The 17,680-nt window shown below is 44.7% G+C and overlaps 1 protein-coding gene across 2 annotated transcripts in view; it reads right to left on the minus strand.

Moving 5' to 3' along the window:
- Positions 1 to 2,683: 2,683 nt before the first annotated feature.
- DAGLB (diacylglycerol lipase beta) overlaps positions 2,684 to 17,680 on the minus strand; it is a 31,016-nt gene continuing 16,019 nt past the window's right edge. For both annotated transcript variants that reach the window (XM_025986164.2, XM_025986165.2), the window contains 7 exons: positions 16,844 to 16,921; positions 13,794 to 13,874; positions 13,573 to 13,700; positions 5,248 to 5,316; positions 5,092 to 5,164; positions 3,623 to 3,873; positions 2,684 to 3,517 (listed from right to left, as the gene is read on the minus strand). In XM_025986164.2, coding sequence (XP_025841949.1) covers positions 3,322 to 3,517; positions 3,623 to 3,873; positions 5,092 to 5,164; positions 5,248 to 5,316; positions 13,573 to 13,700; positions 13,794 to 13,874; positions 16,844 to 16,921 — 876 coding nt within the window. In that variant the 3' untranslated portion in view covers positions 2,684 to 3,321. The remainder of the gene's footprint in view (positions 3,518 to 3,622; positions 3,874 to 5,091; positions 5,165 to 5,247; positions 5,317 to 13,572; positions 13,701 to 13,793; positions 13,875 to 16,843; positions 16,922 to 17,680) is intronic.

Genomic DNA, 17,680 nt, shown 5'->3' on the forward strand with positions numbered 1-17,680 from the left:
GGTTTGCCTTCGGCTCAGGGCATGATCTCGGGTCCTGGGAGCAAGTCCCGCATCAGGCTCCCCACGGGGAGCCTGCTTCTCCCTCTACCTAGGTCTCTGCCTCTCTCTCTCTCTGGGTCTCTTATGAATTAAAAAAAAGATCACGTAATTCTAAAGGTTTGCTACAAAAACAGCAGCCTTCTCTCTTCACACCATCCCCAAAGGCAGTCAATTTGAGTTCTTTTAACTGTTTCTCTCCATATGTCTAAGTGATGCCCTTTTTTTTAAAAAAAACCTACTAGATCACCAGTTATGAAAGGATGGATAGGGGATCCCTGGGTGGCGCAGCGGTTTGGCGCCTGCCTTTGGCCCAGGGCATGATCCTGGAGACCCGGGATCGAATCCCACATCAGGCTCCCGGTGCATGGAGCCTGCTTCTCCCTCCGCCTGTGTCTCTGCCTCTCTCTCTCTCTATCATAAATAAATTAAAAAAAATTAAAAAAAGAAAGGATGGATAGACTCCCAACAGCCAGATGGAAGAGATGCCTAGATGCCTAGGGCCAGGTATGGGGGAGGGGCATGGGGCCTCCCCAAATCTCCACATGCTCCCCAGCCTGTAAGCTACACCCACCCCCCATTCTTATGGTTTTTTTCTAGAGGCTTTGTTACATAGGTATAGTTAATTAAATCACAGGCAATTTATTTGCTTCAGTCTCCAGCCTCCACACACACACCCCCCCCCCCCCCCCGGCCCTGGGGGTCAGGCTAAGTCACTTTATGGCTGCTTGCATTTTCAGTTTCAGCTGCTACCACAGATACTCCTGGAGGGGCAACTCCCCCCACTCCCTTCCCTACACAGAATTATTTTGGTTGGTGGTCACTATTGAATATCCATGTGAATATTCCTTGCTGAGCTGTGGAGGAACAAAACTTGGCTGCACAACTGCTTTTTTTTAAGGAATAACTGGTACTTTGCTTAATTCTTTATGTGCTTAATGATCTAGTAAGTGAACTTCCATCTGTGATCTAAATCTCAAACGTGTAGGTTTGTTTCACGAATTTCATTTTCCTAAAAGTCTCAGAATCCTTTGGCCACTGTTCCCTGATGTGCTGATCTTCGTATCCCCTGGGCCACTGTGGGCCTCAGACTCCCAATCCCAGCATCAGGAGCCCACGCGCAAATGAGCCAGCTACACGCCGCCAACTCCTTTTTAATTTGCTTTATCTTGAACACCTCCAAGAGTTTCCTGAGAAAGAAGTGTGTGGGAAATGGGTTTCTCAGCCTTTGTGTCTTTGAAAAGAACTTCCTTCTCCCTTGATCCTTCCTGGCTGGTCCGAAGTGCTGGAGTGGAAATGGTTTCCTTTCCGTTTTGAAGGCCTCTCCCTCGGGTCTTCCTTGGCCATTTCTGTTGTGGAGTGAACTTATGTTGACAAGCTCTGTGAGATTTCTTCCCGTCTTGCACAGCCTGGGCTTCTCTGAGCCTTTTTGCTTGTGGGTTCTGTCGGCTGGGGCGCTGTTGCCCAGCTGCCCTGGAGTCCAGTGCTCATGGCTTTTCACCTTCAGGGGTTATCCTCCGTTGTGTTCCAGCCTTGGGACCTGTTTTGTGGTTGCAATGCTTTCTCTGTTCCCACGCTGTAGCTGGGATTGCTGCTCCTGGTCCCTTGTTTTTCTGTGCCCGGTAGACCCGGGCCCATGCTTAGAAGTTGTGAGGCTATGAAAGCAGACTGGGGGGCACCTGGAGGTACAACTGGTTGAACGTCTGATTCAGTTTTGGCTCAGGTCATGATCTCAGGGTCTGAGAATTGACCCCTGCGATGGGCTCCCTACACTCAGTGTGGTCTGAGATTGTTTCTCCCCTCCTACCTCCTCCCCATGCTCACTCAATCTAAAATAAATCTTAAAGGGAAGGGATGCCTGGGTGGCTCAGCAGTTGAGCCTTCGGCTCAGGGCGTGATCTTGGAGCCCTGGGATCGAGTCCCACGTCAGGCTCCTTGCATGGAGCCTACTTCTCCATCTGCCTGCGTCTCTGCCTCTCTCTGTGTCTCTCATGAATACATAAAAATAAAATCTTTAAAAAAATTAAAAAAATAAAGGGAAGGGGGCAGACTGGAAACCAGGCACCATAGGTGGTAGCAACAGGTGTCCAAAATCTCTTAGCTTTCTGCCACTAGGAACATACAGGAATTGTGTTTAGAAACAAAACCTGTGGCAGTTAGACACCTAAGTAGAAGAAGCTGAGGAGTGTGTCGTTCCCCCCGCCCCCTACTGCACTGCTGTCTAGGGCTCTTCCCCCCAGAACAAACCCAAGGGCCAAACTTCCAGCTTTCAAATAAGTAGCCTCACTTTCACTGGTTCCCTGCTGTGCACGGGGGAGAGGGGATCAGAATCCTAAACCAGGGTAGTTCTGGTTTTTCCTCCTCCACTTAGGATTTTATCTCTAGCCAACCAATTGTTCCTTCTCTTCTTTCCCCATCCGTGTGGGTTTATGTTTTTTAAAGAGATCTGTTTACTGTCATTTTCTAGCACTTTGGTGGGGTTAAATCAGATGCCTGTGTGATCTTCAACCTTTAGGCCAAAGCTCCAAGAAAGCCTAAGGCTTCATTTTTGTTCACAATAGACAAAACCTTTAGAACAGAATTGCTGGTAAAACTATCCAATATAAACCTTCCTGGAAATATCCAATAGATAAGTACATCACAGTAATGACACGTGTAAGTGCTTTATTCACTCCCTCCGAGTCTGTTGGCTGATCTCCAAAAGCCAGAATATTTTGTGAAAATGAAACAGCTTGAAATTGAGACTGGAGTGCTTGGGGGCAGTGGTCCCATTCCTAGCCCAGCCTCGGGGCCGGCCCTTCAGGCCACCCAGGAAAAACCCATCTGTGCCCTGACAATGGAATACTGAGTTTGTGCAGCCAGGAAAATCCAGTTTGCAAAATAAACTGCAGATCTGCATGCAGGTCTCCTCTAAACAATGGTAAGAACCTGTCAGCAAAAAGGTGGCCTAAGGGGTGGGAATCTACAGATCCATCCGGGTCTTAAACCTGGCCTTGGGTTCCCACCCTATCCTGGGACAGTTCTCAGATCACCAAGGGAGTTGCCCTGAAGCTTCAGATTGAGTCCCATCATCTCAGTCCTCTCTCCTGATAGCTGATCCTGCTAATATTTGGATCAAAGTCACTTCCCAAGTTATTCAGTGATTTAGAAAACCATCGAATTTAGTACCCACCAGATTCCTACCAATGGACATCCAAGGTACTAGCATCATGGAATCACTCTGATTTTGTCCATTTAAGAACAAAAGTGAGTCTGTCATCCCGGAGCAGGTGGCATTAGCCCCAGTTACACCACATCCACATTCAAGCTGCCTCCGGCTGGACAGAGAAGAAATGCAGCCCTGTCGGCTACCACGCTGTCCAAGGCCTTCATCAGGACGTCAGGCATGTGGTCTGTTAACATCTTTGGGCCGATGAGTATTTTGCTGAACTGTGATTCATGGGACCACCTCGCACAGTACTGAGCAGCAGCACGGCAAAACCTGAGGAGGACAAGAGGTGACCTGGCAAAGCCTCCCTTTAGGGTGCCACCCTGTGCCTCGTCTTCCACCTGCTTAGTGGCCTCTGCCCACACTGCCCACACTCACCTCCCCGAAGTGCCTTCTTCCTCCAGGTGGATGATCCTGCCGGGAGGGTAGAGGGGTGGGTACTTGGTGGGGGACTCCAAGGGGGAGTCACTGGAAAAGCTGTATGTCGGGGACCCATGTGTTAGCAGGCTCTGCTCCCCCAGAAGCGGCTGTGTCAGGTCCCCCTGGGTGCCCCCATCCAGCTCCGTGGGAGAGTTATCAGGGCTTCCTCCGAACAGCTCATACCAACACCCGTGCAGCAGGATCTTGTACTGAAGGAGAGACCCAAGAAGGCAGTAGGCTCATTACACTGTGCAGCTGTCACTGTCAACACAGACCCTGGACTCAGAAACCTGTGCTCAGGGACCGTGATCCTCAGAGCTCAGACCAGTGGTCTCTTTAAATCCTGGGTCTTGGGGATCCCTGGGTGGCGCAGTGGTTTGGCGCCTGCATTTGGCCCAGGGCGCAATCTTGGAGACCCGGGATCGAATCCCACGTCAGGCTCCCGGTGCATGGAGCCTGCTTCTCCCTCTGCCTGTGTCTCTGCCCCTCTCTCTCTCTGTGACTATAATTAAATAAATAAGTAAGTAAGTAAGTAAGTAAGTAAGTAAGTAAGTAAGTAAGTAAGTAAATAAATAAATAAAATTAAAAAAAAAATAAATCCTGGGTCTTAGGAGTGTGGAGGTCAGTGGCCCGACCTCCTGTGTCTCTTGGCCAGTGAAGCCATATCAGACTTGAAGTAATATGTGAAAACCAAATCCTGCAGATTTTGAAGAAAAATCATTATCATTTTTCATTCTTTTCAGGTAGTTCTGCCAACCAGCTTGACTTTTCCTTAAAGAGATTTATTAATTTTTAAAGCTCTGGATTGGGGGGTAGTCGGTAAGGAGAAAGTTATTTTAAATTAAAATTTCTGAGTAGCATCAAAGAAATGCTAGAAAACAGGTTAAAAACTTCTTTATATATCCCCTGCCTTGGATCACATCCCTAAGAATTTTTTAAATCTGCCCTTTTTTATTTTTTTTTATTTTTATTTTTTTTTAAATCTGCCCTTTTTAAAACTTCAATACATCATAGATATCTTTATTGGTAAACATAAACTTATGTCACCATTTCTAGTGACTAGAATAATCCACTGTATAAATTTGCTAGTGCTTCTTAAACTCTGGCAGCCTTTTTTTCTAAGCTTTGAGACCAAAAGCATCCCAAATACTGCTGGTCACAAGACAGGGCTAAGAAAGCATGAGAAGGTAAATCACCTAACTAGGACAGGGATGGTTCTGGTCAGTATTCTGACTGTGACATCTCATGACTGAGCCATTTGCTTTCTTCAGCATCGTTATAGGATGCCAAAGATCTGTACAGAAGGTAGAGCTTCAGGCAACAGCATCAAATGCTGTGGTCTAAGAGGCTCTGAATTTAGAAATATCCTCTCCTTGGCACATACAGCCGCAGACTCCTTAGATCCTCTCACAGGCACCCCAAGTTACCTTGGGCTTGTTACAGTGAGCAATCACTCGCAAGATTCTCTTCTTCAAATCTTCCAGGTTAGTCACACTTAACCTGTTTAGCAAAAGACCAGATTGAGGCTCAGAACTTGGCCTTTCAGCCGCCCCAAACCCAGATGAAGCATCCAGTGGACTCACCTGGGAATGACATCCTTGCCTAGGACAAGTGACACGATGAAATTCTTAGAGTATTCATAAAGGGATTTGCTGAAATTTCAGAAAAATAAAAATTAGTGAGGTCTGAGGATTATACTGCCCATAAAAAACTCCATAAAGAGAAATCAGGTAACTCTGCCAAGGTCAGTGAGCTAAGTTTTCAGAGAATAAAACTGTTCTCTACTCTTTGAAGGGGAAGAGAAATAAAATGGAGAGACTCCAAACAGAGCAACACATTTCCAGATTCTAGTAAAGCCACAACATCCATCAACCAGATCAAAATCAAGCCTATGCTTGTATCCTTTGACCCAGGAACCCCACTTGGAGGAATCTAACAAAGACGCTCTGGCAAAATGGTAAAGAGATGCAAAAGGCTATTCACTGCAGCTCTTATATAAGTTTGTCAGAGCACGCCACGGCTACCATGTATTATGATTACCATTTTCTAGGACGTACAGCCAGTAGTGCAGAGGAACATGGGAAACGGCATAGTGAGTATACAAGAGAAATCCAGAATGTGGATTCTCCAGAACAAATAACGTGGTTTCAGATACAGAGGAAACTGAAATGTCTTTTTTGTTTGTTTGTTTTTTAAAGATTTATTTGAAAGAGCAAGAGAGCACGAGTGAGTCGGGCAGAGGGAGATGATTCCCCATTGGGCACGGAGCCCATGCAGGACTCCATCTTGGAATTCTGGGATCATGACCCAACCCAAAGGCATGCTTAACCGACTGAGCACCCAGGGGCCCCAGAACTGAAATATCTGTATGTTAAAGGAGAATTACATTATTTCTATGTCTGTGTGGATTCCCTGTACATAGGCTATTAAATCTGATTTAAAAATAACAAAAAAATAGTTACAAGGCAAATCCACTATATCCTCGTTTGGAATTTAAAGAAATCAACTGTAAAACATTTAGGAGATAATTGGGAGAACATGACCAATTACTGGAATCAGATTTTCTCCAAGTGCTCTCTGCTTTAAGGACCCAGGGTATTTACAGATGAAATGATAGGTCTCAGATTTGTTTCAAGGTACTCTAGCCACAGAGATGTGTGGGAAGTAGGGTGCGTACGTGAAGATTGGTTACATTAACAAATTATGGAAGCTGATTAAATGGTGGCTTATACTACTTAATTTTAATTTTTAACTTTTGTATGAAAATTCCAATTCCATTTAACAGATCATTATAAGCACTTAAGAGAGAACCAGTGACGAAGTAAATAGATCTGAAGAACTATCTAGACTGTAGCACTAAAAGTAAAGATACAGAGGTAGGAACAAGAGGTTGGAGATGCCCAACAAGATCAAGTGGAGGGAGGTGCCACCCATCTGTTGGGAGGCCCTGAAAGAGTGTGAGAACACAGCAGAGGCACTCTGTAAACCTTCACAGACTGGAGAATCTACAATTTTGAAGTGAGATACACTGAAGATCATACACTCAGAATAAAGCAAATGTCCACACAACCTGGATGCATCTTACTGAGTAGAAGAAATGCAACACAATCCTGCACATTGTAGGATTCCATTTATATGGCATTGAAAAAGGCAAAACCATAGTGACAAAAAGATCCTTGTACACCCGGGGGTGCGTGGAGGGGACCGATAATGGTGATCCTATCAAACCCCAAAGGCAAAAGGAAGATAAAACTGTCATTCATGAAATTAGTTTATAGAGTAAAAAAGAAGGCATCTGAAAATGAATTCTAATAAACAGACTTAATGAGGCTGTTGGATACAAAATCTTGGCAAATTTCTCAGAAGAATGATCTATGACAACAAAAGATGTAGAAAATCATAAAACTCAACTGAAAGACACTAAAGACTCCCTGAAGTTTGAAATGTGATTTCATGTTCAAAGGTGGGAAAGCTCAATGTCCGTTACCTCCCAGTTGAACTACAAAATAGAGGCAGTTGAAATAAAAATTCTAAGCTTTTAGTTCACGGAATTTACCAAACTGATTCTGAAGCTGACATGGAGATGTCAAGGGCCAAGGATAGCCAAGATGCTTTTTCAAAAGTAAAAGGATTTGCACTAGTGGATGCCCACATTTGATGTCAGCAGTAGGGGAGGGGTTATGATAATGTGCCATGTGCAGAGGAAATAAAACTGGTTCCCTGCCTCACACCACAAAGAGAAACTCTGTGAAACACAGAGACTGACGGAAAGTTGAAAGGCCAGACTAAAAGAGTAGAGGACACAAGGTCCAGATCCTTATGATACAAAAATCCAAAAATCATAAACGGGAAGATAGACAAATTAGTGTTAAAATTAAGAAGTGATGACCTGAAGACAGGACTCAAGGAAAAAAGCACACCAAGGACCAGGAAAGCATATTCATGACAGATAACTTGCAGCCACAAAAAACAGATTACAGAATATGTGTTTACAAATCAATGAGAGGAAGAGCCAACCCGACGGAAAAATGGCCAAAAAGAACATCACAAAAGTGGAAACTCAACAGCCAATAAAGACATGAAAAGAGAACCAACTTGGTTAGCAATCATGGATATGTAAGTTAAATCACGATGAAACATCACTATCTGACCATCGTACTGGGAAAGTTTTAAATCTGAGATTAACGGTTAGTGAGAATGTGGAGTGAGGTGACCTCCCATCGCTGCAGGCCAAAGGACAGTGGCAGAGCCCCTTTGTAGAGCAAGGGGCATTCACATGCAGAGGCGGGGCATGCGCACACGCACACTCCGTGATCCAGTAACACCCCCCCACCCTTGGTCTACACCCAGAGAGGGTCCAAACAACCAATGACCATCACCAGCAAAACAAACCTTTGTGATGGATATAGGACGAAACAGAACCAGAACTGACAGGATCACATCTTACAGGCAGCAAACATAATGTGGAACAAAAAAGAGAAGTCATAGGGTAAATTAAGTACAATTCTAATTGTATAAATTTCAAAAAAATAAGGGCACCTCAGTGGCTCAGTCGGTAAAACACCTGCCTTGGGTTCAAGTCATGATCTCAAAGTCCTGGGATGGAGCTCCTGATCAGTGGGGAGCCTGCTTCTCCCTCCACCTCTGCCCCTCCCCCTGCTTGTGCGCTCTCTGTCAAATAAAATCTTAAAAATAATACATTTCAAAAAAATTAAATTTCAAAACCATACAAATCCAAACTATTATGTGTCTATAGGTGGTAAAGCTACTTTTCAAGCAAAAGTATTTTCACACAGCTCACTTTCCTGAAGTAGACAGCAAAACCACCTGCCATATGTGTACAACCAGTTCTGACAAATCCATGTAGCTGTTTAACTACCACCACCATTAAGATAAAGAGCATTTCCATCACCCCCAAAAGCTCCCTGTATCCCTTGGCAATCAATCCCACCTCCAACCCCAGGCAACCACTGGCACTTTCTGTCATCATATATTTGTCTTTTCTAGAAGGTCCTATAAATGGGATCATACAGTAAATAGATCTTTTGTGTAGGGCTTTTCCACACAGCAAAATGCATACAACCTGTATGGACATTTACTTATTGTTCTCAAAAATATGTTTTTGGTTTTTTTTTTTAAGATTTTATTTATTTATGAGAGACATAGTGAGAGGCAGAGGCACAGGCAGAAGAAGAAGCAAGCTCCCCACAAGGAGCTTGATGTGGGACTTGATCCCAGATCCCAGGATCATGCTGTGCCAAAGGCAGATGCTCACCAGATGAGCCACCCAGGTGTCCCTCAAAAATGTTTTTTTTTTTTTTTTTAATTTTTATTTATTTATGATAGTCACAGAGAGAGAGAGAGAGGCAGAGACATAGGCAGAGGGAGAAGCAGGCTCCATGCACCGGGAGCCTGATGTGGGATTCGATCCTGGGTCTCCAGGATCGCGCCCTGGGCCAAAGGCAAGTGCCAAACCACTGCGCCACCCAGGGATCCCCCCTCAAAAATGTTTTATGTTAACGTTTCACAACTTACAAATTGTTATTTTAAAAAATCACTCATGTCTTTTTATATGTACAAGTATATATATTTTAATCTAAAAAGAACTTAGGGGCACCTGGATGGCTCAGTCAGTGAAGCATCTACTTGGGCTCTGGTCATGCTCCTGGGGCCCTGGGATTGAGCCCCACGTTGGGCTCCCTGCTCAGTGAGGAGTCTGCTTTTCCCTCTCTGCTCCTTGTGCTCTCGCACTCTCTCTCAAATAATAAAATAAAAAAATAAGAAAAGAAAAAATCTTTTTTTTTTTTAAAGATTTTATTTATTCACTCATGATAGTCACACAGAGAGAGAGAGAGAGGCAGAGACACAGGCAGAGGGAGAAGCAGGCTCCACGCAGGGAGCCCGATGCAGGATTCAATCCCGGGTCTCCAGGATCGCACCCCGGGGCCAAAGGCAAGTGCCAAACCACTGCACCACCCAGGGATCCCAGAAAAGAAAAATCTTAAAATAAGAACTAAAAATTTAGGGATCCCTGGGTGGCGCAGCGGTTTGGCGCCTGCCTTTGGCCCAGGGCGCGATCCTGGAGACCCGGGATCGAATCCCACATCGGGCTCCCGGTGCATGGAGCCTGCTTCTCCCTCTGCCTGTGTCTCTGCCCCTCTCTCTCTGTGTGTGTGTGACTATCATAAGTGAATAAATAAAAATTTAAAAAAAAAAAAAAATTTAAAAAAGAACTAAAAATTTAAAAGGTACATCAATATTCATATATAAGTGACAATTACTTGTAATAATAGAAAAAATGAATGTAAATATCCCACAGTGGTAGGATAAAAATGGTATAACCAGATGATAGAATACTAATGAGTGTTATAAAAAACATGTTCTCAAACAATATAAGTATACAGTGTATATAGAATATCATGTTAATTTGTAAAATACACACACAGAGATGGAAGTAAACAAACCTAAATAGTTATAATGGTGATTTCTGGGTAGATCTTTGATCTTTCCACTTTTTTATATTTTCTGAAATTTCTATGATGGATATGAATTTTTTAAAGATTTTATTTATTTATTTGAGCACAAACAGGAAGTAGGGGGGAAGAGGAGCAGAGGGAGAAGCAGACTCAAGGCTGAGGAGGGAGCCCAACGCAGGGCTTGATCCCAGGATCCTAGGATCATGACCTGAGCCAAAGTCAGATGCTTAACCGACTGAGTCACCTAGGCGCCCTTCTTTTTTAATTGTAGCACAAATTTCTTTTATAATTAGGGCAAAAGATTATATAGGATTAAGTATGTTAAGAAAAGAAAAATGTACTTTTCACACTTAAAAAAATACTCAGTAAACAAATCCAGTAAAGCTGTAGGATACAGAATCAATAGAGACATAACTTGAGAGTCTTGCAGGTTCAGTTAGAGACTGCTGCAGTAAAGCAAATATTGCAATACTGTAAAATGAACTGTTTGCTTTCCCAGTGCATGTAAGGTATGTTTACACTACACTGCAGTCCATTAAGCATGCAATAACAGGTCTAAAAAAACCAATGTACATACTTTAAAAAATATTTTATTGCTAAAAAATGCCAACCACTGTTGGGGGTTTTCAGGAAGTCATCATCACTGATTGCAGATCAGCTTAACAAAATATAAAATCATGAAAAAAAATCTGAAATATTGCAAGAACTATTAAATGTGACACAGACAAAAAATGAGCAAATGCTGTTGGAAAAATGGCCCTAATAGACTTGTTTTTAAGGCAAGGTTGCCAAAATGTTTATTAAAAAAAAATTTAAAAGTATCTGCAAAGTACAAAACAAGGTATGCCTATGTACAGAAATCTGTTCTTTTTTATAAAGTAATAATGAACTATCAGAAAAATAACAAAGCAATCCCACCTACAATTGTAGTGAAAAAATATGAAGTGAGAAATTCAACCAAGGAGGTGGAGACGTGTACCCCACAAGTAGTAAGACACTGATGAAAGAAACTGAAGACACAAACAGAAAGATGTTCTGTGCTCCTGGACTGGAAGTATTAATACTGTTAAAATGCCCACACTACCCAGAGAAACCTAGAGTCAGTGCAATCCCTATCAAAATTCCAATGGCATTTTTCAAGAAACAGATCAATTGATCCTAAAATTTATGTGGAACCACAAAAAAACCCTAAACAGCCAAAGCCATCTTGAGAAGGAAGAACCAGGCTGGAGGCCTCATGCTTCCTGAGTTCAGACTGTTACAAAGCCACAGTAATCACAACCGTATGGTACTGGCATAAAACAGATACAGATCCCAGAGGTACTTTACAACAAAAGAGCCAAAAATATACTGATGAAGAAAGAACAGTGTCTTCAATTAACGGTGATGGGAAAACTGAAGCCACTTGCAAAAGAATGAAACTGGACCCCATCTCACATCACACACACACACACACACACACACACACACACACACACACACACAAACTCATAATGGATTAAAGACTTGAATATAAGACCTAAAACCATAAAACAACTTGAAGAAAACAGGCAATAAACTCCTTGACATGTGTCCTGGTGATAATTTTTTTGATCTGACACTAAAAGCAAAGGCAAAAAAAGCCAAAATAAACAAGGACTGCATCCAACGGAAAAGCTTCTGCACAGCAAAGGGAACCACCAACAAAATGAACAGGCAACCAAAGGAATGGGAGAAAACATGTGCAAATCTCATCTCTGAAAAGGGTTGATACCCAAAATATATTAAGAATTCATACAACCCAACAGCAAAAAAGACAGTAAGATTAAAAAAAATGGGCAGAGGATATTAATAGAGATTCCCAAAAAGAGACATGCATATGACCCACAGTTACACGGAAAGGTGCTCAGCATCACTACTTATCAGGAAATGCAAATCATTTTTTTTTATTTTTTTTTATTTTTTTTTTATTTATGATAGTCACAGAAAGAGAGAGAGAGAGAGAGGCAGAGACATAGGCAGAGGGGGAAGCAGTCTCCATGCACCGGGAGCCTGATGTGGGATTTGATCCTGGGTCTCCAGGATCGCGCCCTGGGCCAAAGGCAGGCGCCAAACCGCTGCGCCACCCAGGGATCCCTGGGAATGCAAATCAAAACCACAATGAGATCCCACCTCACATCTGTCAGAATGGCTAGTATCAAAAACAAAAACAAAGCCCCCAAACAGGGCAGCCTGGGTGGCTCAGCAGTTTAGCGCCACCTTCAGCCCAGGGTATGATCCTGGAGTCCTGGGATCGAGTCCCACATCAGGCTCCCTGCATGGAGCCTGCTTCTTCCTCTGCCTGTGTCTCTGCCTCTCTCTCTCTCCCTGTCTCTCATGAATAAATAAATAAATAAATCTTACAAAAAAAAAAAAAAGCCCCCCCCAAACCAAGAAACCCCAGATGTTGGTGAAGAGGTGGAGAGCAGGGAACCCATGTGCATTGATGGTGGGAATGTAAACTGGCGTAGTTGCTGTGGAAAACACTGTGGCAGTTCCTCAGAGAGCTGAAAAAACTACCGTTATCATCTAACAATTCCATTTTTGGGTATGTATCAAAAAAAAAAAAAATACTAACTCAAAGAGATGTCCACACCCCAGGTTCACTGAAGCATTATTTGCCAGAGCCAAGACATGGAAACCACAACATGAGTGTCCATCAGCACATGGACAAAACAGTGTGTGTGCAGATGCATACACAGTGGCCAGAAAACAGAATGAAAACAGAATAGAGTAAAAGGAAATCCTGCCATTTGCAACAACATGAATGGACCCGAAGGCATTATGCTATGTGAGATAAGCGAGGCAGACTCATTTATCTTTACAAATACTGTATGATCTCCCGTTCATGTAAATCTAAAAAAAACCCCAAACTAAAAACCAAGCTCACAGATCTAGAACACATGGGTTTGTGGAGTAGGTGAGGGGAGCCAAAGGGTACAAACTCCCAGTCATAAATAAGTCACGGAGACTGACGGGCGTGGAGTACGCAGCACGGGGACTCAAGTTAATGATACTGCACTGCGTGTCTGAAAGCCGCTAAGAGAACAAATCTTACAGGTTCTTACCACAAGAAAAAAAAATTCTGTAACTATGTTAACGTGGTAAGTGTTAACATGACTTCCTGTCATGTTATCATTTCACAACATATACAAATACCAAGTCATTACCGCTGCGCTCCTGATACGAAAGCAATGCTACAGGTCAGGTGCATCTCCATTTAAAAAACAAACCCTTAGTGCTGTCTCATTTAGGCAGCAGAGCTCCGCTCACATAGACCTATGAAAGGCTATTCAGTCTTCAACTGAACAGGGTCTGAAACCAACTGGTGCCAAGGAAGAGAAAGCAGAATGAAATCACAAAGAAAAGCCCAGTGTGGAGCACCATGGCCCAGGCTTGATGCAGAGCAAGTACCTCAGTAGCCCCCTGGGTGGGGAGAAGGCGTAACATCGGACCTGCGGGTATGAGTTCCGGAGCATGATGGCCAACACGGCTGCAGCGCCCGCCCCCAGGCTGTGCCCTACCACCACGAGCTGATACTCCTACAGGACAGAAGCAGAACATGGCAGGGTTACAGATTTTTTTAAAAAAGCAAACCGTGGACGACAACAATTAAAGAAAAATTAAAATCTCACGGGAGCGATGCTGAATGCTTGGCTCAAAATCCCATCGTTGACGAGGCGCTGGTAAACATATCTGGCAGCTTGAGAAATCCCCTAAAAACGCAGACAAGAGAAGGTGGCCATTGGTCATCAGAAGAGACAGGCTCCATCATGACATGGCAGGATTACTGTGTGCACACTTATTTGTGAGGAGCATGAGGGGGGATCAGTGGCCACAGCTGCTGCCCACCGCTGTGTTCCTGGAACCTGATGCAGGGCTAGCAAAGAGTGGATGCTCTATGAATATTTCCATAAACTAAGGATGGGGTGACATCGACAACACCTTTACACGTCAACAGATCTTTTTATGGCTTTTCAGTAGCTACGTGGCATTTTGCTGCGTGCATTTAGCACGGTTTAGTTCAGCAAAGTCCCAATGACTTAGATTTAGATTATAAAAGACTGTTCTTGTAATGTAATATTAAAACATAAAAGTTCTGAACTAACAATAATTGATTAAGCATCTGGTTTCTGCAGAGGCAAAACTGAGACCACTGGAAGCCGAGTCCTAGGGGCAGTCAGGTTTTAATATCAAAAAATAAATAAAATTTAAGACCTCCTAATAAATATAGCTGTCCTAAGAAACAGATTTCTTGAAAACAAAGCAGTTTCAATGGAGAGAGCACCATGCAGACTGACAAGATGGGCCTGTCTTCTCACAGGACCAAGGGGGAGAAATCCTGCATTGAGATGGGAGACTTGGCACTGCCTGGAACGTTCCTGCCAATTCCCAAGTGGGTCATTACTGAGTTCTGTGGGAGAAGACTGAACCTGGCCGCATACAAGAGAAGCTAAAAAGAGATTTGCAGGGTTTAGCATCTGTGAACAGCACTTTCCCTGCCTTCCCAGTGGCTGGCAGGGCAGTCACCTCCCACATGCGTCAGGGACCAGTGTCCATGTGTCCAGTTCAGGTCAGGTATAGCCAAATGTGACCTGTACACAATGGCCATGGCTGCAGGCCCTGGTGTGTGTCGCACACACATGAAGGTCAAGATTGCGTTCAGCTGCATAGCCTTAAACTCTGGCTATTTTGGCCAATATCAGACAAAACTTGTACATGCAAAGCCAGAAGCAGGGAGCAAGAGTTCACGCCCTCAGGACTCACACTGCTGCCTTCCTGGCCCGAGGGAGGAGCTGTTCCTGGCAGGAATGGGGCCTAGAGCGTACAGGGTGGATGCACAAAGGCTTGACCAGAGGGCAGATTCTAAGAACAGAGCCGTGGCCCAGCCCACTGAATCCTGACCGGTATTTTGTGGTTGGCTAGTTGATGTGTCTCTGTAAAAAGTTTAACATTTTTCTGTGTTTTTTTTCACATGTGCCTAGTAGTTAAACCGGACTTTTCTATGACTTGAGGCACAAAAAGGCACCTAAGGGTTAGAGGGGAAAATTCACATTCCCAGGACCGTCATGCTTCTAACTGGTGGCAGAAGAGCCTCCAGTCTGGCTCCACATTGCAAACCGTCCAGGCAGGACACTGTTGCTCCATCAGCTACACTCTGGTTTTGACATGTATTTTATAAAGATTAAACATTTTACTGACAAAACATGATTACAATGATAGCAATGCATGTTTTGGGTCAAAAACACTCAGTATATAAAAACAGCACAGACCTGCTGCCCTGCACCTCAACATCCCTCTCCCCAGAAGGAGCTGCTGTAACCCCTGGGACCAAATCATTCCCTCAAATGTGTCAACACTCTGCTCTGAGCTGATCCGTCATCTCGGAAACGCGAACCCAAACCACAGTGAGATACTGCCTCACACCTACTAGGATGGCTAGAAGAATCAAAAACCAGAAGGTACGTGTCCTTGAGCATGTGGAGAACATGCACCTTGTACCCTGCTGGGAGGATGTCACATGGGGTAGCTCTGCAGGAAAATAGCTCGTGGTTCCTCAAAAAAGTTAAACACAGCAGATACACAAGACCCAGCAATCCCACCTCCTCGGAGATTCCCTAAAGAACCAATAGGAGGAACTCAAACGGTAGTCTGTCCATCCCTGCTCCCAGCAACAGCGCTGACAGCAGTCCATTAGTGAACAAATGGATAAACCAAAGGTCATCTGTGCACAGTGGGATGTCAGCCAGACCAGGAAGGGGACTCTGACATGTGCTATGGCCTGGACTGAACTTGGGGACACTATGCTCAATGAAAGGACAAACAATTGCCTGATTCCACTTTTGTGAGTTCCCTAGAGCAAGCACATTGGGGTGTGGGCAGGGGGCACTAGAGTGGAGGTGACCAGGGGCTGTGGGAGTGGAGGGAAAAGCTATTCCTTAATGGAGAAGGAGTTCATGTCCAGGATGATGAAAAAATTCTGAGTACAGATGGTGGTAACAGATACACAGCATTCTGAACTATCTGCCACCATTGAATGCATACTTACAAATGGTTACAATGATAAATATGTTACATAAAATAACCTTAATAAAATAACCTTTTAAAACACAATTCTGCTCTAGGCAGGCTATTTCTGTCCCTTGAGGAGGAGCCTCCGGACCCCCACCCCACCAACACAGTAATAATGAAACGAGAACTTGTGTTGTGACATGGGCAGAGGAAACCTGCCAGACGACAGGGCAGTGCTGTGGGTGGCTGCCTCTCTGGGGGTCACAGGGCGGGAGGGCCTTGTGTGCTGGATGCTGCCCTGTACCTTGCTGAGAGGAGGGTCACATGGTGTAGCTCTCTTCACCACATGGTGAAGCTTCTCTTCACAATATATTACTCCCATCAAGGGAAGAAGAGCATTCAACTGGGGTTCATAACTGTGTGGCCTCTGGCCGTCCCTTGATGGCTCTGAATCTGCTCCTTCCTCCTAAAAAACAAAAGCAGCCTCGAGAGGTTGCCATGAGAATTTCTACTAAAAGAACAAAAAGCCCTTACTTTGAACAGCATTTGGCACATGGTAGCTATCTATTGTAGGGTTAGCATTCACAGGAGAGATTCAGAGTTGGAAAAATCCTGACCCTTTTGAGCTTCTCCTTAATGGAACATTCCTGAACACACACCCCAGGGCTTGTACCTTGTGTGCCGAACAGTCTTGCACCCCACATTCTAAGCTGAGGGTCTCACTCTCCGCTGACAGGTCCGTGAGGATGTCCTACAAAGAGTACAAGGGAAGAGGCTATTGGGATGGACTGTACGTGGAGGTTGGGGGCAGGTCCCTCTGAAGGATGGCAGAGAGGGCCAGCATTCTGGGTCACACTGCTGAGGGAGGGAAACCCAGGTGACCAGGAAGCTCCTGAGGGACCCAGAGCAGGGGGTGACACGTGGCTAAGACACACTTTCTGCCTTCCCTCACTACACACCTCTTCTAAGTACCCAAGAAGGAGAGAGCCCTGTACCTAGGTTTTGAACAAAGCATGGTTCCTGTCCTCAAGGGGCTACCAACAGATCACTGAAACCTAAGGGAGGGTAAGAGATGCATCAGAGGGGGTATGTGTGCTGCAGGACGGGGGTGGTGGGTGGGGAGCTTCCTGGAGGAGGTGGCAGACTAAGCCTGGAGGAGACTAAAGGAAAAATTTGCTCTCAGGAAACAGAAAGAGGTGGGCAATGCTCACCTAAGGGGCTGGCAGGACTCAAGGCAGAGCATCTGAGCAAAGAAGCTGGCAATGGCCAGGCACATGGGTGCTAAGAGGGGCGGAGGGCAGAGCCCAAGAGGCGGGTGTATCCCCAGGACCCAGTGCAGTTAACCTGCTGGGGGCGGGACTCCATAGCTACACCCTGCAAAGCTCAAGGGGCCTTTGGGGCATTGGAGAACCACTGGCAAGCTGAGTGCAGGGTAGGAACTGGCAAGGCAGGCTGGGGTCAGGTCACAAAGCACCAACAGTGCTGTGATAAGACATATGAATTTTCTATT

This window comes from Vulpes vulpes, chromosome 3 (genome assembly GCF_048418805.1).
Source record: "Vulpes vulpes isolate BD-2025 chromosome 3, VulVul3, whole genome shotgun sequence".
Classification (NCBI taxonomy): Eukaryota; Metazoa; Chordata; class Mammalia; order Carnivora; family Canidae; genus Vulpes; species Vulpes vulpes.